This window comes from Nothobranchius furzeri, chromosome 14 (assembly GCF_043380555.1).
Source record: "Nothobranchius furzeri strain GRZ-AD chromosome 14, NfurGRZ-RIMD1, whole genome shotgun sequence".
NCBI classification, from domain to species: Eukaryota; Metazoa; Chordata; class Actinopteri; order Cyprinodontiformes; family Nothobranchiidae; genus Nothobranchius; species Nothobranchius furzeri.
Window position 1 is genome coordinate 12,784,900 of NC_091754.1, and position 12,354 is coordinate 12,797,253.

The 12,354-nt window shown below is 43.4% G+C and overlaps 1 protein-coding gene across 2 annotated transcripts; it reads left to right on the forward strand.

The window, feature by feature from the left end:
• Positions 1-1,544: 1,544 nt before the first annotated feature.
• On the forward strand, positions 1,545-3,160 carry LOC129164970 (spectrin alpha chain, non-erythrocytic 1-like). 2 transcript variants are annotated; one of them, XM_054747084.2, is made up of 6 exons: positions 1,545-1,764; positions 2,188-2,280; positions 2,391-2,495; positions 2,571-2,603; positions 2,684-2,719; positions 2,925-3,160. In XM_054747084.2, exons 2-6 carry the CDS (start codon positions 2,215-2,217, stop codon positions 3,000-3,002), a joined length of 318 nt encoding a protein of 105 aa, XP_054603059.1. In that variant the 5' UTR covers positions 1,545-1,764; positions 2,188-2,214; the 3' UTR covers positions 3,003-3,160. The 2 variants fall into 2 exon arrangements, with proteins under 2 accessions (XP_054603059.1, XP_054603057.1); XM_054747082.2 differs by having other exon boundaries at positions 2,571-2,719.
• The last annotated feature ends 9,194 nt before the right edge of the window (positions 3,161-12,354 follow it).

Genomic DNA, 12,354 nt, shown 5'->3' on the forward strand with positions numbered 1-12,354 from the left:
GTGATCTGCGCGGTTTCACTTACACCCCTTTAATGATCAGGCTGTTTTTTATTATTTTTATCAGCTGATAGCAGTTAAAATTATGGTAAAAAATACTTTTATCTGTTTTTGATAACTTAATGCCCAGGAAGAGCATCTTCCTGGGCATTAAATATAACCCAAATGTTTTATTATGAGCAGATCTGATGAAGGTTTAGACAAGCAGTCTGCAAAGTAAAACTTGTTTAGAGTCCAAACTCTTACTAAAGCTTTTAAAAAGAAAAAATGGTTGAATTTTGAGAAATATCCACAACAGGGGAGCGAGACCTCTGAAAAATGTATATTTTCTCTGAATTCATAGAATAATGTGAAGATTCTGGGAAAAGTTGGGATTCTGAGATTAAAACGTAAATCTTTCTAATCATAATTCTGGCAGTTTTTGTGTCCTTCTGCTGTGGAAAGTCGTGCAACATGAAGATACTGAGAAGATGCTTACAACCTGTATTTTTATTCCATCCATAAATAAAATCATGAGCTATTTTTTTAATCCAAATTTGATACAAAGGGCCATCGTTGGTTCCATTCCTCTAATCTTAAAGTCATCATCAGTTTCTTCCTTTTAACAAATATTTATTTGTTCAAATATTTAATATTTATAACTGGAATATTTGTTCCTCCCTTTCCCACTGCAGTTAGTCCTGTCCTGCAACCCTGTTTTTGCAGCTTAGTGAAGCCAACCATCATTAACCTGGGGGTGGTTTTGGACCCAGAGATGCGGATGGACTCCCACATTAGCCAGGTGGTTAGATCCTGCTTTTCCCGGCTTCGCCAGCTACCAAAGATGAAGTCCATCCTGAAAGACGTGTCATATTTTCTCCCCAAGCTGGACCTGACCGTCATGTATCGGTCCAAAATAGTGTGATGATATTGTGTTTTTTGTACATAACAGACTTTTTAACAGACAAATTTGTCGCATTCTCCTACACCTCTTCACGGGCTCGCCACAGTAAATATTCTATTTGGCAAGAGATAAACTTTATTGTATTTATCCTAGTGAATCTATAATTAAACGGGTAAACTAGTATTAGCACATCCAACATCAAAGAAAGTAAAATGTTACTATCAGGAGAGGGAGAATGTTTAAGTGGTTAGCAGCAGTGTGCTAGCCGATGGCCCCCTCCATGAGGCCACCACAGCTCAGCAGAACATCGTTGTAGCTTCTTCTGGGGAGAAAAACACTTGGAGAAAAAATAAAGTTAACAGCTGAAATAGCAGGAAATAATACAGTTAAAGAGCAGATTGTAGAAGAAAGAAACCCCTGGGTTAAACTGGTCTGTCTACTGCATAATGCTGAACTCTAACATGTGTCCTCAGGGAAGGACCTGATTGGTGTCCAGAACCTGTTGAAGAAGCACCAGGCTCTGCAGGCTGAGATCACAGGTCATGAACCTCGCATCAAGGCTGTCACCCAGAAAGGAGAGACCATGGTGGAGGAAGGTAGAGCAGGTCTGGTCCTGACATGTTTCTGAGGTGTCTGCAGGTTCTGGCTCACTTTTTTTGGGTCCAGGTCACTTCGCTGGTGAGGAGGTGAAGACTAAGCTGTCAGAGCTTCATGGACGTTGGGACACGCTAAAGGCCAAGGCGTCCCAGAGGAGGCAGGACCTGGAGGACTCTCTGCAGGCCCAGCAGTACTTTGCGGATGCTAATGAGGCCGAGTCCTGGATGAGGGAGAAGGAGCCCATCGTTGGAAGTCCAGACTAAGGGAAAGACGAGGACTTGGCCGAGGTATGGAAGTCCCTTCCTGAGAAACTCCAATCGCTTTTCTTTGCTCTCTTTCCAGTCCTTCATAATTAGTGTTTCTGTATTTGTCATTTCCTTCGGTTGTCTACCAGACGTCGTTGCTCGTTTGAGCGTCTCATGGGTTAGGGGTAGAAGTGCTGGCCTCGCACAGGAAGTGATGACAAACGTGTTCCCGGCGCTCTTATTTCAAACGGTTTACAAGCTGTGATGTGTGTTCCCGCTGCAGAGCAGCCATGACACGTGGCAGCCGGCAGAAGGCTCACGCTTTTCCACTAAACACCCGCAGAGCTGCGTCTGCGGTGAACTGAGCAGGGTTTGTTTTACAGTGGCGGATCCGATTGGACCATCGCTGCGAGAAAGCTCCACTTGTGTCAGACGAGCTGAAGGTTCTGATGTTCTGCTCCACAGGCTCTCCTGAAGAAGCACGAGGCCCTGATGTCGGACCTGTCGGCTTATGGCAGCAGCATCCAGGCCCTGAAGGAGCAGGCCCAGTCCTGCAGGGTGAGTTCAGAGCCCTCGGCCCGTCAGAACATTCTTATCCACCACGTTCTAACACCAGACCTGTTAACCCGACAGCAACAAGATAATCAGCAGGTGCTTTTGTCCTGCAGGACCTGAAGGCCAACGAGTCCCGCCTGAGGGACATCAACAAGGTGGCATCTGAACTGGAGTCAGAAGGTCTGATGGCTGAGGAGGCTCCTATGGTTCAGGCTCAGGTGAGCGTCACCTGTCTGCAGCAGCTGGTCCCTCTCACTTCCTGGTTTGTTAACTCTGCTCGTCTCTGTTTGTAGCAACAAGAACATCTGGGTTCTGCTCCTGGAAAGGTGCATGTTGTCCTCCGCCTCAACCAGAACCAGACGTGGTGTTTTTGTTACCACTCATTTGTTTGTTTGTTTGTTTACAGGATGAAGCCGACTCTAACACGGCGTCACCCTGGAAGGTGAGTTCATTCAGCTGATCAGAGGTCACCTCTGATGGCAGCAGTCACGGCCGACCGTGCTGACATCACACAGGAATTCAGGTGACCCGGCAGGCACCAGGTGCTGGTGAAAGTGGGGACATGTCAGCTGGTTGCCATGGCTACAGTTATCTTTATGCATCTGTATGACTGACTGGTGTGTGTTTCCTGTGACCTTTGACCTCAGACCGTACGGTTGGGCGTTCAGACGACGGCTAACTTTAATTCCATCAAGGTAAGAGGAAGCTCTTCCCTTCCTGTCTGAGCGATCCGTCTCCAGGTTTCCTCGTCCGGCGTCCAGCCCGCTGGCGTCCACCTTCATCTCATCTCACTTCATTTATAGTGCAATACTTTCACATTATCATTTTCCCACACTTCTGTATACCTGTATTTTGTTGTTTTTCAATAAAGAATGACAAATTATTTAAGTTTGGTTTTTGTTGCACACAAATATATATCTGTAAAAAATATCTTCAAAGCTAATGTTTACATAACAAGTATGATTGGGTTTTGCAATACGGCACTCAAGTTTATTTTAGTAAGATTTTCAAACCAAGTAAAGTTAGTAAAGAACACATTTCTATTGTCTGCTAAGAAACTGTTGGGATTTAAAATGGGCCTGTTGTACAAATAACTTGTAAATGATTATTCCTCACTTTTGTCTTAACCAAAGAAATTCCAGTAATTGAGCAAAAACATTTATTTTTAACACTACATTTTATAAAACAGGGCACAGTGTCGGCACATGTATGTATGTCGATGGTCCGCCCCAACCGAACCAGGAGACACAGACGTCAGGGAGGCCAAGGTTGTCTCTGCAGCTCTCTGGGCACCACGCCTCACTCATCTGTCCCCAATGATCCAAATGGCTATGGAGGAAAAAAATTTAATAAAAGAATGAAACTTAAAAACTCCCAAACCTCATGTCATATTTACTAATCAGCTATGGCTGATTTATTGTTTGGATCACAGTGAGTTACACTAATTCTAATATATTTTTATTTCTATTATACATACATACTTTTTAACTGTTATTTTCACATGACTGTTATCAGGCTCTCTTGTTCTGGTTCTGATGATAACTCTGTGTCTTCCAGTAAGTTATCTTGTGCTTACTTCATCTGTATAATGTCTCTTTACTTTTGGTAAATTGTACTGAGTCCAGAATAAAGGCTAGCTGGCTGTACAAGATACAAACAAGTATTACGTTTTGGAAATATATGAAACACCGCCAGCATCTGTTAGAGCCTGTGGCGGGGTGCTGAGGGCCGGCTCCAGCCCAGGAATGAGCTCTACACGCCGGCCGGGAGGGTTTGAAACACCGCCATCCTCTCCTCTGCTGGCTGTTCATTCTGTTATGGTTACCGGTGCTTGTGTTGCAATGTGAAACGCTTGGTCTCGGATTTTGTAAGAAAGATAATAAAATGTCCCCCCAAAATACGACTTAAATATATTTTCTCTTCTTCATGATACATTTAATGGCTGGTGCGACTCAGGAGTGATAGCGCCGAAAAAAACTGTACTGAAAACTTGCTCAAAGCAAAATGTATTCATTACGGAAATAAATTATAAACTTACCGATTTAAAAGTTTTTTAATACAGGTACTTCTCACGAACAGGCGCAGAAAACCTCCACCTAAACTCCGTGTGAGGTTCAGGTCGATGGGTGTTCCAGTTAGCTCCGGTTGGGTTGAAGCTAGGTGGCTACATCCGTTAGCTCGGCTCCCACCTCCGCTTTAGCTTTGGGTTAGCCAGGGTTAGCTTCAGGTTAGCTCGTAGCTAGTTCGCCTGGGTGTCGTCACTCGAGCCCAGCCTTACAGCCACACCCTCAGCGCCTCCTCTCTTCCCTTTTATGGAATTGTCTGGGCTGGACGGAACCTGTGACACGGTCAAAATTGCGGTGGTGGACACCTCCCATTATGGACAGATAACGTGTTATTGAAGCCTATGGAATCGAATTGTCCAGTATATGTACAGTCTATGCGTCAAACACAGAAACTTTAACCAGACATTATAGGCAAATAATCCTAAAACTGATGGAAAACAGATCATTTTCTTTTTCTGCACATTTTGAGTGTTTATATAGGCAGTATAGATCCCCATGGCAGCACAAAAGGATGCAAAAGGTGAGTTTTGCACAATATGTCCCCTTGAATTAAAAGTAAAACGAGGATCATTAAAAACTTTCTGTCTTGTTATGACTTTCACAATCAAACAAAGGGAAATCACACATTTTAGTTGTACTAAAGATCCACCAGGATGTTGTCTTTTTCTGAAGTCCCCCACCAGTGCGGTTCCAGATCTCATAAAGCGTGTTCACCTACATTTTTACAACAAATTAAAAAAACAGCTGCTATAATTCTGTTAAAAGCTTTCCTTCGTCCATATCGCCGAACGTTGTGGCTCATTCAAACCGAAGCTAACAAGGAACATCTGCTCCATCCTACGTCTGCTGACACCTTAACGGGCTGATCGTTCTGTTCGATTCCACTTTACAACGACACAGCCCACCATACCTCAAAGTCAATAGGACACAAATGTTCTGCTGAGGTGTCATTACAGGTAATGGCACATGCATAACACCTGCAGTTCTCCTACGGCGTCCTTGACATGACTTTTATTTACCTCTGGAACAAGAGGAATGATGGTGGAATATAGCATATAATTAATAATATGAGCAGTTGTCAGGGAAAGCTTGCATTTATTATTCAGGCGTGCCGTAAAGCCAGAGGAGCTCCCCAGTGACTTTCACCAAGCATTTTTCATACTATCAGTTTATGTCTTCGTCAGTTTCAACAGTGATGATGTATTTGTGAAGAAAATTTAATTCTAGGCGCTTTGTGGCTTACTTCATTTCTCCGAGCCCATTAAAGCAGTGGATAAATTTGTTTTATTGCAACGTGAAACAAATAAACTCTGAAAGGCTGCACCTTATTTCTGCTTACACTGGGTTTCATCGTTGTTGTTCTCAGGTTTACGTACTGTATTTTAAATATCATATAATGTGCAACAAACCTGAACAGGTGGGAGAGAAAAGAAAACACTGTTGTGAGATAATCATGGCAATACGAAGCCAGATGGGTCAACAAAAAACAAGAATTAATTCTATTCTTTTAGAGCTTTTTAATGTTTATGTCTGCAGTCAGATCTTTAAACTCGTCGTCTTCTCCAGCGAAAGCAGAGGTGTGGACTCGATTCACATGACTTGGACTCGAGTCATTATTTTAATGACTTGTGACTTGACAAAATCTATAAAGACTTACGACTTGACTCAGACTTGAACGCCAACGACTTGCGACTTGAATCGACTTGCATCTGTAGACTTGATGACTTGAGCATATTTGATATTTTAGCCCAAAAGTGGCACGACATGGACAAAAATCATAAATCGTTCTTCGTTCTCACAATCATTGTTTTTATTGTGTGTTTTTGTTCAGCACTTTGGTCGGCTCTCATGCCGTACTGTACAAATAAACTTGGTATGGTGGTATGGTTCTGGGTTTGATCTCTTACTGCTAAATGCAGCAGCAATTTGTTTATAATCAGCTTCAGTTGCTCTTTCTGCTTGTTTGAGCAAATAAATTAAGATTTAAGAAGCTTTATTTCTGGGATTTATTTATTATCACTGTCGTTACATCACGGGGCAGCAGGAGCACAGGTGGTAGAGCGGGTTGCCCCATGATAGGAGGGTCATGGGTTCGATTCCAGCTCCTGCCAGGGGTTGTCATGGTTCTGCCTTCTCTCTGCTTCTGCTGCTATTTTCCCTTCATTGTTTGCAGGTGAGTGTGTTGGGGAGCAGCAGCAGCAGCAGCAGCTGCACCTAATTACCATCAGCCTGGCCAGAGGATTTAAGGAGCGGTGCTGCCACACCTCAACGCCGGTTGATACTCTACTGTTGGGTAGAGCTAGCCACGTCCTTATCTGTGCCTTGACTTTAAGACTCGTTTACCTTAACTAACCCAGCTCTTGTCTGTACCAGCCCTGGATTCCCTCCACCTGCCTGAGGTGTGATTTTTATCACAGCGTCGTTCAGCTTCCCTGGCCTCCTGCTCTCCACCGCTCACCTGCCTTCCTGGATCCAGCATCACCTCCAGTGACCATCTCCTCCCTGCATCAACTTGACTTGCCTCTCCCTCCTGCCCCTCGTCCTGCTCAACTCAGTAAGCCTGTTCCCCTCATGATTATTCATCTCCTGGTTCTCAGTTTCTAATCACTCTCACCGTTGTTCTTCTTAGAGTCGGAGTTGCCTCGTTTCCTGTCCCGTTTGGATCAGCGCCCTCAGTTTTCGCTTTGTTTTCTTTATAAAATAAAGATTTTATTATCATCTCTTACCTTATCCCTGAGTGATTCTTCATGTGGGTTAAGAAATTACCACCCATCATGACAGGGGTATTCTGCTGTTGTGTTCTTGGGCACAACACTTCACACACTTCACCCAACTTGCCTGTGTTTGTGGTGGTCAGAGGGGCTGACAGCGCCAAATGGCAGCCTCGCCTCTGTCAGACCGCCCCAAGATGGCTGTGGCTTCAAAGTAGCTTACCATCACTGGCAGTGTGTGAATGTGAGTGCATGAAAGCATCTTTGAGTGTCCTAAAAAGTACATAAGTTCAATGCATTATTTATTAATATTCCAATTATCTGGAAAATTTTAGCATTTGATAAATGTTTTTCTTAATGACTTTTTTATGCATTCAAACAGTTAAAATTAACATTTCCTTCCAGTTTTGTAAAGGTCACTTTTGTCTTTGGGTGTGCACAAGGTGGCCAATCTTTGGCATTGGTGTTATAACTCAGTGGTTAAATTATTTATGCATCCCCTATTTTTGGATGAAAGAGAAACTGGTATCTTGGGATAGAAAACAGAATTCCTGTGTCTCATTGTACTTTGTCTCACAGATCTAATCCTGCATGTGGCATTGCAATAAGATGGACCTGATGAGCTGGAGGCAGGCGTTGCAGATTAGCAACGTTAAAACCTACCTACCTGGTTACTCCACATACGTATTTCATGAGCATTTTTTTTTACTCAGAAGTACCCCTGAAGGACTTAGTTGCTCGTCCTTTTATCAAAACTTATTTCGAGCCTGAGAGGGGAGAACATGCAAACTCCACATAGAAAGGCTGGGGCCACACCCATTCTCATCTGAGGAGCTTTGTCACTTCTGACTGGAATGCCCCTCCTCCCTACCTCCTGAGGAGTCTTTTGAGTCATTAGCCTCCATTGTGTGGGGATTGTTGCATTGATTAGATGCATGAGGGTGTGACCTAGACTGAGACTGTTTGGGAATCAGCTTCAGAGCTGCACCCATAATGCATTTGAATTTTATTTCATTTCAAAAGCTACATAGTTGTTTTCACGTTCCTGACCATAAAACTTTTCCATTAAAAAGTTTCAGAATTTTAAGGACAAAATCATTTTTGAAAAGAATTTAATAAAAAGACCTGTGGCTTTTTTTTAAATCAGTTTAGACCTTCGATTGTCAATTTCTGAAGAATTCTCTGCTGATTTCTGGTAGAATGAGACTTCTCTCAAAGCAGCACAAGGTGAAAACAGTATTGATGCCGCCTTGCCCTGCTAAGGCGGAGGATGCACCAAGCCAGAGTCTTGTAGCAGGCTGGATATGTTCTGATTGAGAGGAGAGACAGCTCATGATGGCTTATCAACAAGTAAGGTTCATCCCACCCAGACACGCAGGGAATGAGCTCCTTCCACTCGGATTTCTCCCCAGAAAGGGCGGCTATATTGGCATTCGACATCTTTTAATCTCACAGGCTTGAGATGAGGACGAGGCAGCCGACCCTTCTTACTGTCCTTTTCTAAATGAAATAATAGTGTGAGACAGATCTGCAGGCTTCACTCTCACCTCAACCTATAATGGATGTAACAGAGAAGATAATATGATCTCACATATCCTGCTCTTGGTGTTGTAACATGAGCAAAAACCGAGCTGAACTGGACAGAAAAAAGTGGAATCTTGTAAAATGTATCAGTTGGGTCTGAAAGGCTAAAATAAACAATAATGAGCTTCATCAGCAACAAAAAAGAACAGCAAAACAAAGTTAAAAGTGACCTTTGTTTGCCAGTTTCATGTTGCTGTTATAAAATGACCCTTTAAGCTGCGATTTACAGTCTGTGCTCACATTTAATGTGTTGCTGTTATTGAAAGAGTTGACCTTGGTCAGGTTACGGTCTTCAACGAATAGTTTGAAAAATGCCAGATTTTGTTTCCGCTGCTCTGATGCAACATTAGTCATTTGCTGTGGCTGCAGATTAATTTTCTACTTAAAAACATCTCTGTTCACCTAATGGATTGGTTTTATGCTGAGGCTGTTAATTGAAGGGAAAACTGTGAGTGTAAAGAATTTTACTAACATAAAAAAACAATATAAGAGAAAACCAGGTCACTTGACGAGATTTTCTTGCGATATAGTCAAACATGGGTGCATTTGGTCACCATGTGTTGATGTGGATGAGTCTCAGTGGCAAAATCAAAGTATGGAGAACCCAGAGGGATTCCTCGTTGCCAGTTGTAAGTTGGGCTCATTCCCAGAGAGTTGGACTCACCAACACTGCTCTTTGTCACCAATTCTGTTCATAACTTTTATGGACAGGATTTCTAGGTGCAGCCAGGGTGTTGAGGGGATCCGTCTTGGTGGCTGACGGATCAGGTCTCTGCTTTTTGCAGATGATGTGGTCCTGTTGGCTTCATTTGAACATGATCTCCGGCTTTTGCTGAAGAGGTTTGTAGCTGAGTGTGAAGCAGCTGGGATGAGAATCAGCTCCTCTAAATCAGAGACCATGGTCTTGAGTCAGAAAAGGATGGAATACCTTCTCCAGGTCAGGGATGAGGTCCTGCCCCAAGTGGAGGACTTTAAGCACCTCGGGTCTTGTGCATGAGTGAGGGAAAGCTGGAACTCGAGATTGACAGGCAGATTGTTGTTTCGTCTGCAGTGATGTGGGCGTTGTACCGATCTGTCGTGGTGAACAGAGAGCTGAGCAAAAGGGCGAAGCTCTCGATTTACTGATCGATACGTTCCTACCCTCACCTATGGTCACGAGCTTTGGGTAGTGACCAAAAGAATGAGATCCCAAATAGAAGCGACCTAAATGAGTTTTCTCCACAGGGTTTCTGGGTGAGCAGCTCGGTCATGTGGGAGGGGCTTGGAGTAGAACCGCTGATCCTCGACATAGAGAGGAGCCAGTTGAGGTGACTTGAGCATCTGGCTCGCGGCTGGAACGCGTTTCACAACTCGCAGCGTTTATGGTTCATGCGGCTTGTCTCTGCGGTGAGCCAATATTCTCCCAAACTGTAGGGGGCAGTATGGAGCTCTACAGCATGCATCCAACACTACACCATAGTAGAAGTAGAAATTACTGTTTACAACATGGCATTTCAGCATTTTTTAACAGCATCCTCGTCTTTTCTGATAGTGCGAGCTATTTCTCTCCAAGAATTATTAAAAACATGTTGATCACGGTGATCTCTGAGAGCTGAATCATACAAATGTCTGTGTTTACGAACCTCTGCCATAACTAGTTCTTGCCAGTCCGCTATGTTTTTCCGCGTCCGCGTGGTTAGAAAATTTCCTAGGTGCGGAAATTTTGGGCCGTGCGGAGGCGCGGTGGAGGGGCGTGGTTGTTAAAATGACGCAATTTCGCCGCGCGGAGCCGTGCGAACCTCGCGGACACGTCAAGCATAAACCAGCCTTTAGGCTGCTGCCCCCGTTCCCTGACCTCGGATGAGCAGAAAATAAAGGATGGGGGGATGGAGAACCAAGAGGAAAAAACATTTACATTAGCCAGATTATTTGTTCTTCCTCATGTTAATACCACCGTTGCATAAGTAAATCTGAACAATGATCCCTGTGCTTGTTGTGGAGACTTGTTCATGTGACACTTTGTGTTCTTTTGTTTAAAAAAAGATGAGAATTTAAAAAAACGTGTTTTTAAATTAATCCTGAGGGTTCAAACACTTTGCAGAGGGTATGTGATGTTCTCTAGGCTTTAGTACATAGATGTTCAAAGCACAAAAGTTAAAAACAACAATAAAAAAATATTTTAGCTTCTTAAGAATTAATTTTTGTTAGAAATGGTTCATTTATGCATCACTGATGTTGCTTTTTTCTTAGGATTCACTGATGAGTTCAAAAGACATTAGCCCTTTAGTTATGAAAGACATGGGTTTAATAAACTTTTAAGTAAGCCCTTAACGAAAACAAGATTCATGCCATTTAGTCTTTTGTAAGATAATTTTGCTTGAAAAGATCTCATGGCCTTTATTTCTCACAAGTATAAAACCTAAAATAAAGATTCTTGTTCTTGTTTTTGTTAATTTCAAATAAAATAAAATAAAAATTCAGTGCAGAATAAATAAGCACATAAATTATATGACATTCTTAAAGATGCTTGAAATATTTTGAATTACGACACATTACACTATTTATTTCCTTCCTACAGAACACACACACACACACACACACACACACACACACACACACACACACACACACACACACACACACACACACACACACACGCACACGCACACGCACACACACACACACACACACAGTCTCTCTACTGTGTGTGTGTTCTCGGTGTGGAAAAAATATCCCCAAAATCTCTGGGGCTTTGCAAATAAGGATGGGATTATATCATTGAAGGGATGATTTGCCTGTAGCGTGTTACTCTTGATTACTCTAACAAGAGAATGAAAATTATTCCATTATCAACATAAAAGGCTGAATAATTTCCATTCAGCATTCAGACAACATAATAAACCGAAGCCAACCCTCCAGATATGTGCCACGAAAGCGCTTTCATGATGTTCGAAAAACACATTCAGCTTTTGTTTGTCATCATTAGGTATGAGGTATGTGGTTATGCAGATGTCCACTGAAAAAATATAAAGAATAGTCAGACAGGTGAGAACAACCAGATGCATTTTTATGATATTGTGGCAGCCCTGCCACTGATAGGCCGGCAAGGCCGCATTGCACTCTAGGGGGATGGTAAAGTAGGTTTGTTTATTCCGTTTGTGGTGTTCTGAGGGTTATATTGTTCGGGGTTATGTTAGTGTTGTTTGTTTCAGTTTGGAGTTCACGCTGTGTTGTTCTTATCCGGTGCCTGTTGGCACCGTGAGTTAAATGTATGTGTGGGGGGATGAAAAAGGGAGCCATATGGCCATTAAAAGTGTTCTATGTCTGCTACCTGTCGACTCTTCTTTGCTGCTACACACACACCTTCGCTAGAGGGCGGCGCAGACCGCTACATTGGTGTCAGAAGTGGGATCTACGCTGTCAAGAAAGACAGAAAAGAAGCAGCAACTCGTCGAGGAGATCAAGCGATTTGACAAAGAGAACAGCAAGCTGGAAGAACAACTACGGCTGGGCACTAGAGCGAGGACACCGCACCAACCGGATGGAACAGCGATCCGTGGTTAGCCCGGCACCCGCGAGAGATGCGGTCAGTGGAAGCACCTACAATCACGGCACCAACGGCGCTGAGAGACGGGGGCAATCGAATGCCGGTAAAACTCCCAAGATTCAGCAGCGCCACACCCCTTGCACCCTTCCTCGCTTAAGTGGAGCTGGCAGCTTTACATGAAGGATGGAGC